Genomic DNA, 14,170 nt, shown 5'->3' on the forward strand with positions numbered 1-14,170 from the left:
ATTTTTTTGTGTTCGTATGTGGGATGAGAGATATATTTTTTTTCTCTCGGAAAAATTTTAAATCCTTTATTTTGGTTCAATCTAGATTTGAAGTTTTCGTGACTGCAGGGATCCATACATACTCTTTGGTTCTTTCGGTAAAGTCACGTGGGTGGAAGAGATACAGCAGGAGAACTGCTCTATCTGTTCCACCCGATGACGGTCGCTTGTGTTGCGATCGAAACGTCGTGATTTAATTTACTTTATTTTATACCTACGTGACTTTTTACCGAATGAACCAAGGATAATTTATGTTAGTTGTTTGTCCTCTGTTCCAAAACACCCGTGGGGCGCTGCGCTTTTTTTAAATTTGTTTCAAATTTAGGGTTTGTTTCTGTTGCACTTGCTTTTGTGTGGCAGTATCCATTGTCGTGTCTCTGCTGTCAACGGTCCGGCATCGTTGCGTTGAATTTCACGGAATGTATCGCTGTTGGAATGTGTTCATCAAGCTCGCACATAAGACTGCTGTTGTTCTCCCCTCAAGCTCACCGCTGATGCCAGCACCAGAGAGCTCCCTCACACCGGGGTGGTTACTTTGGCAAGGGCAGACTGACAATTTGATAACATTCTTCCTTATACAGACTGCACTCTATTTTAATTTGTTTTTTCCCATTATTGATTGATAGCTCATTTCTTTAGAACTGCTTGTTATTGCGTTTAGGCTGTTGTCCTTCCCCCGCGCCTCCGATTAGCACGGTTGACTACGTGCGGTGCAAAATAAGTTCAACATACATGCACATTTTTCTTGGTTTTTTCGGTTTTGCAACTGCATAGGTTTTGTGCTATGGTGGTGCTGCTGCTGTGCGGCTCTCTGATTTTCTTGGGTGTTACCACGTAGCGTTGTTCAGAAGTGTGTTAGCGTCATACCGTGTAGCGTTGTTCAGTAGTGTGTTAGTGTCATAACATGTAGCATTGTTCAGAAGTGCGTTAGCGTCATACCGTGTGGCGTTGTTCAGAAGTGTGTTAGTGTCATACCGTGTAGCGTTGTTCAGAAGTGTGTTAGCGTCATACCGTGTAGCGTTGTTCAGAAGTGTGTTAGTGTCATACCGTGTAGCGTTGTTCAGAAGTGTGTTAGCGTCATACCGTGTAGCGTTGTTCAGAAGTGTGTTAGCGTCATACCGTGTAGCGTTGTTCAGAAGTGTGTTAGTCTCATACCGTGTAGCGTTGTTCAGAAGTGTGTTAGCGTCATACCGTGTAGCGTTGTTCAGAAGTGTGTTAGTGTAATATCACGTAGCGTTGTTCAGAAGTGTGTTAGCGTCATACCGTGTAGCGGTGTTCAGAAGTGTGTTAGTGTCATACCGTGTAGCGTTGTTCAGAAGTGTGTTAGCGTCATGCCGTGTAGCGTTGTTCAGAAGTGTGTTAGTCTCATACTGTGTAGCGTGGTTTAGAAGTGTGTTAGTGTAATATCACGTAGCGTTGTTCAGAAGTGTGTTAGTGTCGTACCGTGTAGCGTTATTTAGAAGTGTTTTTAGGTCGTACCGTGTAGCGTTATTTAGAAGTGTGTTTTGGTCGTACCGCGTAACGTTGTTAAGAACGATGTCCGACGTTTCGCTGCATATGCGTGGAACTTCCGGCATTGCTGGAATAGGATTTCACTGCTGGTTTTACGGTAAAATTAAAGTTAACATTTTCCAGTCACGTGTTTGGCAATTAAATATTGTTCACACTTTGTATTGCCTCGTTAAAATTAATCTGGACAATTAAATATAATTTTTCACTTTTTTTTCCAGCGATAACAATGTAATTGCAGTATGTCCATTGTGTGGGGTTTAGCGGTCGTTTTAACTGACGGCAATAAACCTGGTGTCCTGAGAGTAATTCCGGACCGTGGTTAAGATCAGTGGCGAGTGGCATCTGAGCAAGCCCTGGGATACCAACACGCGCTAACCGGTGTGGTTGAGTACGGTCAAATAATCTCCACGGCTGACACTACCAGAACAAAGAGACCTTCATTCGGTCGTGGATTCATCAAGGGGACCGTAATTACGTAGGCCAATCCGTTCCAAAGACAATGCATATATTATCAGACCACATTTGTTTGCCTGTTTTGCCACAAGTATGTGTCGTTAATGCAGACTTAATGCCTTGCAAAATATATATTTTTGGTCTTTGAACATCTGAACACCTCTTTTATTGCGAGATAAGGGTAAAACCTATTCTTATTTTTCATAATTTTTTATACTGGCAAAAAAAGGTATCCCATAGATATTATTTCTTTTGTTACTTTGATAAAAAAAAGAATAGCGATCGCAATGCGAATCCAATTTCCTTTTGCGGCGTCGCTTGTGGCGCATCGCGTCCGCACCGCACCGCACCGCATCACTGCAGCGTCCTCGCTGCCTTCCGTCAGTCGGACGACGGTGCTGATGCTCACCTCCTGCGTCGGGGGAGGGTGTCGTGCGGGTTGTTCGGTGTTCGCGAGTTCACCCCCCTGGACAAAGCGAGTCCATTCTTTCCGCGTCTCCTTAACTGAGCCGTCAAAACAAAGTGTGACGCGCGAGGTTTGGGGCGTGAGTGAGCGCAGGACGTTGACAGAGGGGAGACATCGCCATGATGACCGGTGGATGGGGGGAAATCCACTTATCTTCCGTAATGCATTTATGGGGAAATCTGGCTCCGCTGAAAGGTGGAACGCAAGGGTTCTCTGTTGTTCTCGTGTTGTGCGTGAGTGTTATGCTTTGTGTGAGAGTTGTGTGTGTGTGTGTGTGTCTGCAACGTGTGTGGGGTTTGCCTGATTGTGATTTCTGCGTGTCTGTATGAATGCATATGTGAGTGTGCGTGTGTATTAGCACGGCAATTGGGAGCAGTTAGCGTGCTACGCTACGACCCCATGCGACACCTGCGACCCGAGTTTGAATCCAGCTCATGGCCAACATCAGTGGCAATAATCTGAACCGCGCGTGGGCACTCGACTAAGTGGACTCGGCCTGTTAACATGGGCACTGGGGAGACACTGCATGTCGAAACCCGGTCCGGAGTTTTCCTGTCCTGAATAAATGCAACTGAAATGAGAAAATTATCCACTCCCGTGTGGCTAGTGGATTTGGCAAGAATAACTTTTTTCCGCGCTTGGAGAGATGGACATGTGAAGGAAACGTGCGTTGAACCCATCAACGCGGGCACCGCTGTTTACCCACGGTGCCTCACAAACGACATTCATTTCAATCCCCATTGAATTCCGATTTCTTCGCTCCATCTTTCCCGCGGCCATCCCGTTGCGCGTGCTGAGACGTCGTCACTTCACATTCGGGTTGGCCCGTGGTTGTTTTCCTCCAGACGAACGTGGCGCTGCGTAGAGCGACGACATCGTGTGGTTTTAAACCGTGGGTTTTTAAACTCGTGGGTTTTTAAACTCGTAGATTTTTAAACTCGTGGGTTCTTAAACTCGTGTGTTTTTAAACTCGTAGATTTTTAAACTCGTGGGTTCTTAAACTCGTGGGTTTTTAAACTCGTGTTTTTAAACTCGTGGGTTTTTAAACTCGTGTGTTTTTAAACTCGTAGATTTTTAAACTCGTGGGTTCTTAAACTCGTGTTTTTAAACTCGTAGATTTTTAAACTCGTGGGTTCTTAAACTCGTGTGTTTTTAAACTCGTAGATTTTTAAACTCGTGGGTTCTTAAACTCGTGTGTTTTTAAACTCGTAGATTTTTAAACTCGTGGGTTCTTAAACTCGTGGGTTTATAAACTCGTGTGTTTTTAAACTCGTGGGTTTTTAAACTCGTGGGTTTTTTTTAACCGCCTCCGCGTTCTCCACTCACTGCAGAGCTTCACTATTGGACTCCCGCGGCCGCCCAGATTAATATCACGACCCCCAAACAGGACGAGGAATTCCCCTCAAGTCCGGCCGTCGCCTGATCAGGCTGCGTGTAATTACCGGTGAAACGTTACTGTACTCGAATTGTAAATGTTGTAGTGGATTTACTCTACAACACACCGGTGTGCTTTGCTAGTAACTAATTGGCATGTTTTGTTTACGTGACAAACTTTTACTAGTTGGTGGTGGCGGGTTTAACGACACATATATATTCACGCGACCTAACCCAAAAAACCTTTATGACGGGTGACCCACCTGCGTCGCCAAAATGACAAATCGTGAAACAAGTTGCGTAAAGTGCAGCGATGGAGGCAAAATAGAAATGGGAGCAAAATCAGCGGCGCCACCGCGCGTCGTCCGGCGCGGTGTGCGACGGAACCTCCGACATGACGTCGGACGTCCGGACGAACGCGCGGTGCGATCCCGCTGAAAAATGCGCGAGAGACGGGGGCAAATGTAACTCTCCTTCGCTCTCGACCGAGCGAGCACCACTGCAGGCAAACGCAATCGTTCACACGCGGCGCGAACCTTAAATCGATCATCCCCGCGGCTTCTTCCGCGTCAACGTGATAACGGACGAGGCGTAATTGAGAAGGACCGTGGCGCGTCAATCCCGCGGTGTGCAAGACGCAACATTTGTGTGAATCGTAGATCAATCGAACCCGCGGCCATCGTGGGGGGGGGGGGGGGGAGGGGGGGGGCGGGGGAGGCCGCCACGCGTTTGCTGGAGACGCGGGCGCAGGCAGGAGGCTGTTTGTTGCCCCTCGTGTGCGTTAATTCCACTTACTGTGTTTTAAGCCACGCTTTTTCACATTAGAATGGCCCTTTGATGTATTGAGCATGCAAAGTGACAGCCTCTCCATATGTCGGATTGATTTGATTTATTCGGTGCATATAATTGGGGTTCGTGCCTTAAGGGTGATTGTATTTTTTTGCACATTAGGTAGTAATAATAATAATGCGTGTTACCATACTTGCCTACAGTGCATATTTGCTCATGGCACAATGTAATTACGTTTGATTGCTGATGTGTGCATACGTGTGTGTGTGATTGCATTATGGGGAGCGGTCCCGCAGCGGTTAGCGTACCGTGCTACGAACTCTCGACAATCCACGTTCAATTTCCCGCTCGCGATGAACATCGTTGGCGAATTTTTGAACTGGCTTTGGTCCTTCGCTAGGTCAACTCAGCCTTAAGTTGGTACCTGGTGCGGCGTGTAACCATCAGCACTTGCCCCAACAGTATGTTCAGGCTATACGGAGGAGCTTTGTCTCTTTGTCTGTGTGTGTATGTGTGTCTCCATTAGTTGGGTCCCTCACGAGTCCTGCTCAAGCACTGGCACGGAGACCAGCTGGCCGAGATCTGCCACCAGCTGCAGCGGAAGGTGGTCGTCTGCCAGAAGGGTAGGGTGCTCTAACCCCTCGACGGCCACCGGGCAGCAGGGCGCAAGAGACAGAGATCCCCCATATAGCTTCAACAGGATGCCGGGGCAAGTCCGTGCTCAGCGCACGACGGGGTTGGTGGCCAGCGCCATGCTCGGCTGCTTTCCTCTCTCGTTTAAGACTAAGCCGACCTAGCGGAGAACCATGACTGGTTCAAATATTCACCACTGCCATTGAGCATGAGCGGGAATGGAGCTCGGGTCACCGAGTTCACGGTGCGGTGTGCTAACCACTACGTCACCACTGCCAACATGGCACTAACGCACACACGCTCACTGCACCTTCTCAGCGCTGGTCTCTCACGGGGATGTATACATATGTCTATGTACAGCAACTGCTGGATGAGCGTCTCACCACGCCGCATGGCTCGTGGGGTGTGTGTGACCACGCAGATCATCACGCACGCTGGGGGTTGCGGGGTAGTGGAGGCAGCGATCAGTAACTGGCCAACGGAAACAGAAACAAAGAAGACAGCAGAGAGAAAGACATAGCACCATATGAGGTGACAGCAGAGAGAAAGACATAGCACCAGATTAGAAGACAGCAAAGAGAAAGACTTGGCGCCATGGGGATATACCAATAACAGGAGCGGGGAAGGAGGGAAACGATCGGAAGAGTAAGTAAGCACATTTATCCACACGCGACTCTTGAAATCCGGGTTATCACGAGTGGCATGAGCTCATGCCAAGCGCACGCGCGGAATCGCTTCGCGGCAACAACTGGTGACCAGGATGCTGCAACATGCCAACCTCCGGGGCTTTACGAATTCAACTCCAACCTCAGCTCTGGGAAAAACAATGTTCCGTGAGAACATCGACCAAAGCCGTGAGCTTTTATGGCAATTTGTACGGATTTTTTTTTTTTATCTCATTACTGTTCATAATAAGAGCCCATTGTTTGTGATCTGGTGTATGAATGTATAAATAGATCACTCGCCACGCCACCATTGGCAAATTCTCAGATTGTCTCTGCACTCGAGCGCTTGCCAGGGCCAGATGTCCTCGTGCTTAAAACTGAGCCGGGGTCACTCGGAGCTCAGCTTGCACCCAGCACCACGGCGCATGCACGCAGACAAAGGCAGTCACGATGAAGATGATAATGATGTCTGAAATTTTGTTTAACACTTAAACTTCCGCGACCAATATTGCCCATGATAAAGGTAGATATTGTTGCCAATTCTGGCTGTCGCCCGATGAAGCTGGTTGCAATCACCAGCAAAACGTCACAGTACTCGAATTGTAAAATGTTGTGGATTTACTCTCCAACACACCGGTGTGCTGAAGTAGTAACTAATTGGCACGTTTTGTTTACGTGACGAGCCTTACTGATTGGTTGTGTCGCGTGGTGGCGAGTTTAACGGCAGATTTATATTTCCGCGATTTAACCTGAAAAAATCTTTTATTATGGATAATAACGTTCCCTCATTTTCCTTGCAAGGCCTCACTGAGACTCGCCACTTTTTCAAGGAAGGTCCTACTTTTAGACTGTTTGGCCGATTATACTAACGAGCATTTCACGTGTCAGAGGAAACGACGCAGTTTTTTTAGAAGACACACTTGTGCTAGGTGTGACACTTATGGAAGCAGGTGACATGGTAAAAGCGATACAAGAGTAATAAGGAAGCCACTGAATGTGAATGAGTGATTGGAGTGAATCGGGGAATATTTGAACGTCAGTAAACCAAACTGCTTTCGCGTTGGAACTCAACTCAGTTCGTGAACGCTCCATGGTTGATACAACAGCAATAATATACCGTTTTGCTGCTAGTCAACAGGAGTCGTTTAATCCAAGGCCTGGCCGCTTCCACGTCAATGGCCTTTCCACTCCTGACCCAAGGCCATCATTCGAGGCAAAACCATTGAGATGATTCCGTGAGGTTGTACGCCTGTACCCGGATCTGTGTTGTCCGGCACGATGTCCGACGTTTAGCTCCACGTGCTCGGAGTTTCTTTAGGAAATGAATTGAACGAGAAGCTCACAAGAGGCTCGCACGGCCGTGAAAACAAACGTAGTACGATAAGTAGTTAGCCAATAGTTAAACAGTGAAAACTCCCAGAGTAGTTTAGCCACTCGTTAAACTGTGAAAACCCCCAGAGTAGTTTAGCCACTCGTTAAACTGTGAAAACACACAGTAGTTTAGCCAACAGTTAAACTGTGAAAACACACAGTATTTAGTCACTCGTTAAACTGTGAAAACACACAGTAGTTTAGCCACTCGTTAAACTGTGAAAACACACAGTCGTTTAGCCAATAGTTAAACTGTGAAAACACACGGTATTTAGCCAACAGTTAAACTGTGAAAACACACGGTATTTAGCCAACAGTTAAACTCTGAAAACACACAGTAGTTTTGCCAACAGTTAAACTGTGAAATAACACAGTAGTTTAGCCAACAGTTAAACTGTGAAAACACACAGTATTTAGTCACTCGTTAAACTGTGAAAACACACAGTAGTTTAGCCAACAGTTAAACTGTGAAAACACACAGTAGTTTAGCCACTCGTTAAACTGTGAAAACACACAGTAGTTTAGCCAACAGTTAAACTGTGAAAACACACGGTAGTTTAGCCAACAGTTAAACTGTGAAAAAACACAGTAGTTTAGCCACTCGTTAAACTGCGAAAACACTCAGTAGTTTAGCCACTCGTTAAACTGTGAAAACACACAATAGTTTAGCCAACAGTTAAACTGTGAAAACACACAGTAGTTTAGCCAATAGTTAAACTGTGAAAACACGCAGTAGTTTAGCCACTCGTGAATCTGTGAAAACACACAATAGTTTAGCCAACAGTTAAACTGTGAAAACACACAGTAGTTTAGCCAATAGTTAAACTGTGAAAACACGCAGTAGTTTAGCCAATAGTTAAATGGTGGAAATCCACATGGTAGCTTAGCCAACAGTTAAACCGTGAAAACTCACGTCGTAGTTTAACCAATGGTAGTATTACCATTAAATAGTAGTTTAACCAATCCTATTTTTACTACTAATACTATTACTACCAAGTTCGAGATTTAGTGTCCAGTTTAACGGTGGGAAAATGGTATCAGCACTATGTGGCCCGGCTGCCAAGATGTCTGGGCATTCTGATTCTGGCGTCAGACGTTTCCTTGTGTTCCGTCTTCTCCCCTTCGTCCACGTGGAATCGGACCACGTGCCACCACTCTGCCAGGGGTGAGAGCAAAGGGGCAGCTGGTACAGCCGCACTGAGCCCCTGATCTCACTGCTCGCAGCTTAGCCGATCCCAGCCGGGGGACTTCTTATGCCAAAGTGTGGCATTACAAGCTCCCGGCTTTGCAATAGTCCAAACAAAAGAAACGAGTCGGTGATTTCCTGCTCGAATTAACATTTAGACGGTACATACTCATCTCCCGTTTCCTGCGCTGTGGCCCGAGAGAGGATATTCCACATTCTGATGACAGGGGGCAATTAATTCAACAGCATATTGACTTGCCCACAAAGTTGTACTAATTTTATTGACCCAGAGGGATGATGGGCTGAGTCAACCCCCCACCACACCAACCAGGATGTGAACTCGCAACCTTTGCGATTGCGAGCCGCCCGCTCTACCGTGGAACCATCGGGTCAGTGCACAAGGGGTGAAATGATAAATTATTGCGATTGAAGGTTGCATTGCAAGTACATGCTGGGCGTGCGTGCGTGTGTGTTGGCACGCTGCGTTATTAACCCAGTGACGATTATTTGAACCGGTCCTGGGCCTCCCCTAGGTCGATTCAGCCTCAAATTAGTACCTGGTGTGGTCTGTAAAATCGCTGCTAGGGAGACAAAGGCGGTCGGATGTGGTGCTGGCCACCCACCCCCTCGTGTACCATTTCGGCCTTCATATGTGCTCGCTAACAACACTTGCCCCTACAGTCTATTAAGGCTATACGGGGGATCTATGCCTTTGTTTTGTGTGAATAGAGCCGACCTAATGTGAACCTATTGAGCATTTAGGAATAGCGAGGAGGTCTGGTGTAGAACCGTTCTGCAAAGCTGTTTTGCTTTATTCCATTTACATTCACTTCGGCTCTCCGTAATTTTTCAATTTCAATTAGCAGATGAATGTTTTAGTCCGCGGTAATTTGCGCTGCCTTGAAGAGCGTCGACACCACATAGCCGTTGTGCGGTGGATGTGACGGGCGAGGTTGACGGGGGTGGGTGGGGGTGGTGCTGAATAACATTTTGGCATTCTGCGCCGCAGCTGAAGCTGGCGATGCTGAGATTGAGCCGCCCCTGCTGTCTTCGCGGCTCACGTGTGTAGATTATTTCCAGCACGAGCGTTTGTTGTGGGTGGGTGGGTGGGGGAAGGAGGTGATCGCTGGCCATCTGCCAAGCCGATGATCCATGTCACCCAGCATTGATTAGGACAGCGTTTGATGTATTAGTCAGTGGTATGCAACTAGGGCCCGTTGACCGACAACACGTTTTTTGAGAAGGAAAAAAATGTAACACAGGTCGACTGTACGTACTTGGTGCAGCGCATGAACCACTGCGCGAACGCTCCTCCGTCAAACACTTAGCCGATCGGGGTTGCCCATTTGTCGACACAATTGGGGACTTAATAAGTTTTCGATAGTTTTCGTCATACAGTGTTTTTGAGAATTCGTTATTGTAATTTTAAAGTTGAAGTATGCACAGATATATTTCAATACCAGAGCACGGTCCACATGCAGTCGCAATATTTGCTGTCGTCAATTTTGAATTGGTCAAATCCATATTTCAAATGTTTAACTTGCAGGATCGGTGTAAAAAAAATAATTGCTAAACTTAAATAATTCTTAACAGTTTAAGATTTGAATCGCGACACGTACATGTAAGCATATGTCGATACAAGCTATCGACAGCGTGTGCACCATGGAGGTAAAGGAGGCGTGCATGTGATGATACATTGGTGCACTGAGATCCCTGGATACATTGCGTCGTCTTATAAATGCAAATTATTATTTTGTGCGTATTATTTCGATTTTAGAAGGCAGTCATAGGGGAAATAAACAAGAGAAAGTCTTTAAGCCTGGACTTGGGCAGGGAGTGAACAGCATGGGTGACTGATGGGAGGGAGTTCCAAACTACAGAGAGGAGGAAGGGGGAGTAGAGGCAGCAGAGGATACGGAGCAATATCTCACTAAGCAATCTCCCACTGTTATGGTTACATAATTTATACATGAACTACGTGGTCAACAAAATAAATTCCATCCATCCGTGTAGGAGCGGATCCTCTTGAACATACACCCATGCGATCTGTTTCCACGTTCGATTTTCACTCGGAACATTGCACATTATTTGTTATTTCTCGCACAAAAAAGAAAAAAACGTGTCGTCAAAGTCGTCTTACATGGAAGGGCCTTCAGATGAGCAATGTTTTCTGGGCCCTGGATAGAATGGATCCTGTCGCGTTCATTCATTCTGAGGCCGGGACATTTCACGTGTCACGAGTTGCCGTGTTGCTGTTGCGACACGGGGCATCGCCGCTCCGCTTTGTTGTCGAGTTCACCGTTTCGTTTTTTGAGATGTTCTTTATTCGCGTTTCCGACGCGTAGTAAATACCCACCAAGTTCCAGGTCTTGCGAGCGCCCGGTTACTGCCCTCGTTGAAATTTTTGCAAGGGTGGGTGCTGAACTTCTCTCAAAATGAACACGCAAGGTGGGTGGGGATATGGGAGGAGTGCGGAGTGCGTAGCACACGGTAGGGCTAGGAGCTGCGTTGGCTCAGGGCCAGGCGTTGGCAGGCAAAATAACAAGGAGAGAGGCATTTTTTTTCAAATTCGATACAAAACTCGATATTTCAAGAGCAGCAAAGCCACGTGGTGACGTCACGAAGTAGTCCACACGGAGCCGCAGGTTGCCGACTCCGCGGTTTCGGAGGATCTCCCACGGTTAACGAGGCAAGGACAGTGCCGGATGAAGCTAGTGCGGGGCCTGTAGCATGATGTTATAAAGGGGCCCTAAATTAAAAATAAAACAATTAAATATTAAAACACATCCATTTTTAACTCGCATAGTAAAGTTATTGTATTTTTTCATTTGCTATACAGCCAGATAATACGACAAACCGCTTACCTTAAACACCCAGTCGTTCATAAAAGTCGAAGGCAGTATAGTACTATAGTAATAGAGCAAGTGCAGAATCACTGAACCGGAATTGATCACTTGAAATAATTTAGCGCGGGGCCCTTGAAAGTGTGGGGCCCGTAGCAACTACTACATGGCTCAAGGCCAGGCGTTGGCAGGCAAAATAACAAGGAGAGTGTAGCTAATTTTTCTACGAGGATATTCCGTCACTGGGCAAGGATACTGGCGACATTGTGCCCGAGGGTCCCAGATGTGACAGTGATTTATATGCGATGACAATCGGGAATGGGTGCCATGTTCTTTTAAAGCCTGCCTCTTTTCCTTCGAGCCTCTTTCCCAGGTGGTCCAGGGAGGCGAGAGCGGATATCGGGAATTGTTCCGTAGTGCTAATGGTGAGAGGGGTTTGTGGGCCTGTGCAGTTAGAAACACGTGTTTAGATTATTTTGATAAATACGCCGCTCTAAATGTCCACATGATGATAAGCCACTTCGTTGAGCTATCATTTGTGTCCAGGTCGCTTCTGCTATGCAGCTCAGTGGGCCCTAGCTAGTAACATAAACAAATAAAATCGTGAAATAGTTGCTTCGAAATGCATTTCGGCACATTGTCTGCAAACGTGCAGGGCTGGTGCGTGGCATCGCACAAACATCCACCTATTAAAAAACTCAATGACTGTATAATGCACGGGGGTTGTGTTGCACAGTAATAATAATAATGAGGGTAATCTGCCAGGATGCCCCATTCTGGACAGACGTCCCCAGCTGTCACATTAGCTGGGGGTGTCAGGTGGGATTAGCGCATTAAATGGCTTGATAAATACGCGGCTCATTCATCACTCTTCCACCGCCCATCCCTGAGCCTCTTACCTCGTTCTTCTCCTCTCTCTCACCGCGGCTCCAAGGGAGGAGATCCCAGCAGCACTCGCACACGCAGGAGCGGCTGCCCAAATATGTTTGTTAAGTGTGCACGATTCGTACGTATAATTAGTCGTGTGGTAGTAGTAATAATAATACTGTTTCAAGACTTCTGGTCAGCGTGTAAGAGTAGTCCCCTCATGGGGCTGTTATATACCTTTATATGAAGCGTTTTATGATATATTTTTTATATTAAAAAAAAATCACTTATATTCTGGCAATGATTGGCTATGCACTTAGGCCTGTAATCCACCAATGTGGAGGCAGCAAGGGTTGTTGGATCACCGCAGAAATGTTGCGAAACTTCTTTCCCGTGAGCGTCGAGGAGCCATACGATGGCTCACCAAGAGAAGGCAGGACAACAAAGTACAGACTAACACCATGTGTCCCTTCTGTGTCTGATACAGCGTTGCCCCTCGCATGAGTGGGCTTTCTCCAGGTGCTCCGGTTTCCTCCCACGTGTATAAACACTCATTACTTGTATTCATATTCTTTTGGTCTTTCGGTAAAGCCACGTAGATAGAAAAAATAATAAAAGTAAAAACAATAACAATATCACGACGTTTCGATCGCAACACAAGCAATCGTCATCAGGTGAAAAAAATTGACCTAAAAATATTTTAATATATAAAGGACTGCAGAGCTTGGGCAATTGTTGCTGCCGGTTCCAGAGCCTGGCTGCCTTTCAGCTCGCTTGTGATTCTCAGGTACTCGAGATGCAGTTACAGTGAATGACGACTCTCTGTAAAACTAAATAAAACCAATATATTTTGTTTCGTTGTGGAGAATATAAATAACAAGTCTAATTATCAGACAAAACGTCGCATTCACATATCAGTCTCTCCACGTAGAAAATAAATAAATAGGAACCTTGCACAACCCATCAGCTGCATGGCCTTCTGTGAGTGCCTGAGTTTCTCAGCATTGATTCAAGACAAGAAAATGCAGAGTTGTGTAAGAAATATTTGTATGTTTGTGATGGAAGACCGATCTGTGAGGGATACGCATTGTCTGCTGATGTATTTCGTTAAATGAAACTAAAGATTATTTATATTTTAAATTTAGCCTCTTAATACCAGGCACATCTCGTGATGCTCTACACCAGGGGTGGGCAACGTCTGGCCCGCGGGCCGTATAAGGCCCCGCAAAATCATTTGGTCTCTGGCCCTGCCAAGGCAACCGCAGGCGGGGCTCGAAATTCAATAAATCTGGGAGCAAACCTGGAAAAGCAGTTGCGAGTAGCAACATCATCAATACCAGCTGACAACATCAATACCAGCTAACATCATCAATACCAGCTAACATCATCAATACCAGCTAACATCATCAATACCAGCTAACATCATCACACGCCTCACCCAAAGAGAAGCAGTTCCAGCCATCACATTAGGGGTGAGTTAATTAAATGTTTGACCAGGCTAATTTTTAAGTTGATAATTTTGTATAGCCCGCCAATGATGTTATAAATATCCAAATGGCTCTTGGCAGAAAAAAAGGTTCCCCGCCCCTGCTCTAGAGGAACAACTCCTAGCTACACGACATGACGTGGAAACTTCTTGCCACGGTGGCCGAGCACAAAACACTAAAACATACAAATACCATTGCGGTAAAAATGTACAAAATCATTCAGACCAAACTACACTCTCCGGCCAGGCTAATAGATGTACACCATCTTATAGGGGGGGGGGGCGACCTATTTACCAGATAGCTGCAATGTACATATGTATGTTGAACTTCTTGCCCACCGTATGGAGCCAACCGTGCTAATTTGAGGTGCTGGGGGAAAGGATAACAAACTAAACACAGAAAGCAGTTCTCAAGAAATACTTTTCAATTTAGATGATTTAAAAGTGCATAGCTCCAGTGGCTTGATGGTGAGGTTGTGATGATGA

At 46.2% G+C, this 14,170-nt stretch overlaps 1 protein-coding gene across 2 annotated transcripts in view; it reads left to right on the forward strand.

Annotated features, from left to right (window-relative positions):
- The window catches only part of MYO16 (myosin XVI), a 244,649-nt gene that overhangs the window by 202,343 nt on the left and 28,136 nt on the right, over positions 1 to 14,170 (forward strand). For both annotated transcript variants that reach the window (XM_076054072.1, XM_032977714.2), the window contains exon 29: positions 5,160 to 5,256. In XM_076054072.1, the coding sequence (XP_075910187.1) occupies positions 5,160 to 5,256 (97 nt within the window). The remainder of the gene's footprint in view (positions 1 to 5,159; positions 5,257 to 14,170) is intronic.

This window comes from Petromyzon marinus, chromosome 64, assembly GCF_048934315.1.
Source record: "Petromyzon marinus isolate PM22_M1 ecotype Great Lakes invasive population chromosome 64, UKy_Petmar_22M1.pri1.0, whole genome shotgun sequence".
NCBI lineage: Eukaryota > Metazoa > Chordata > Hyperoartia > Petromyzontiformes > Petromyzontidae > Petromyzon > Petromyzon marinus.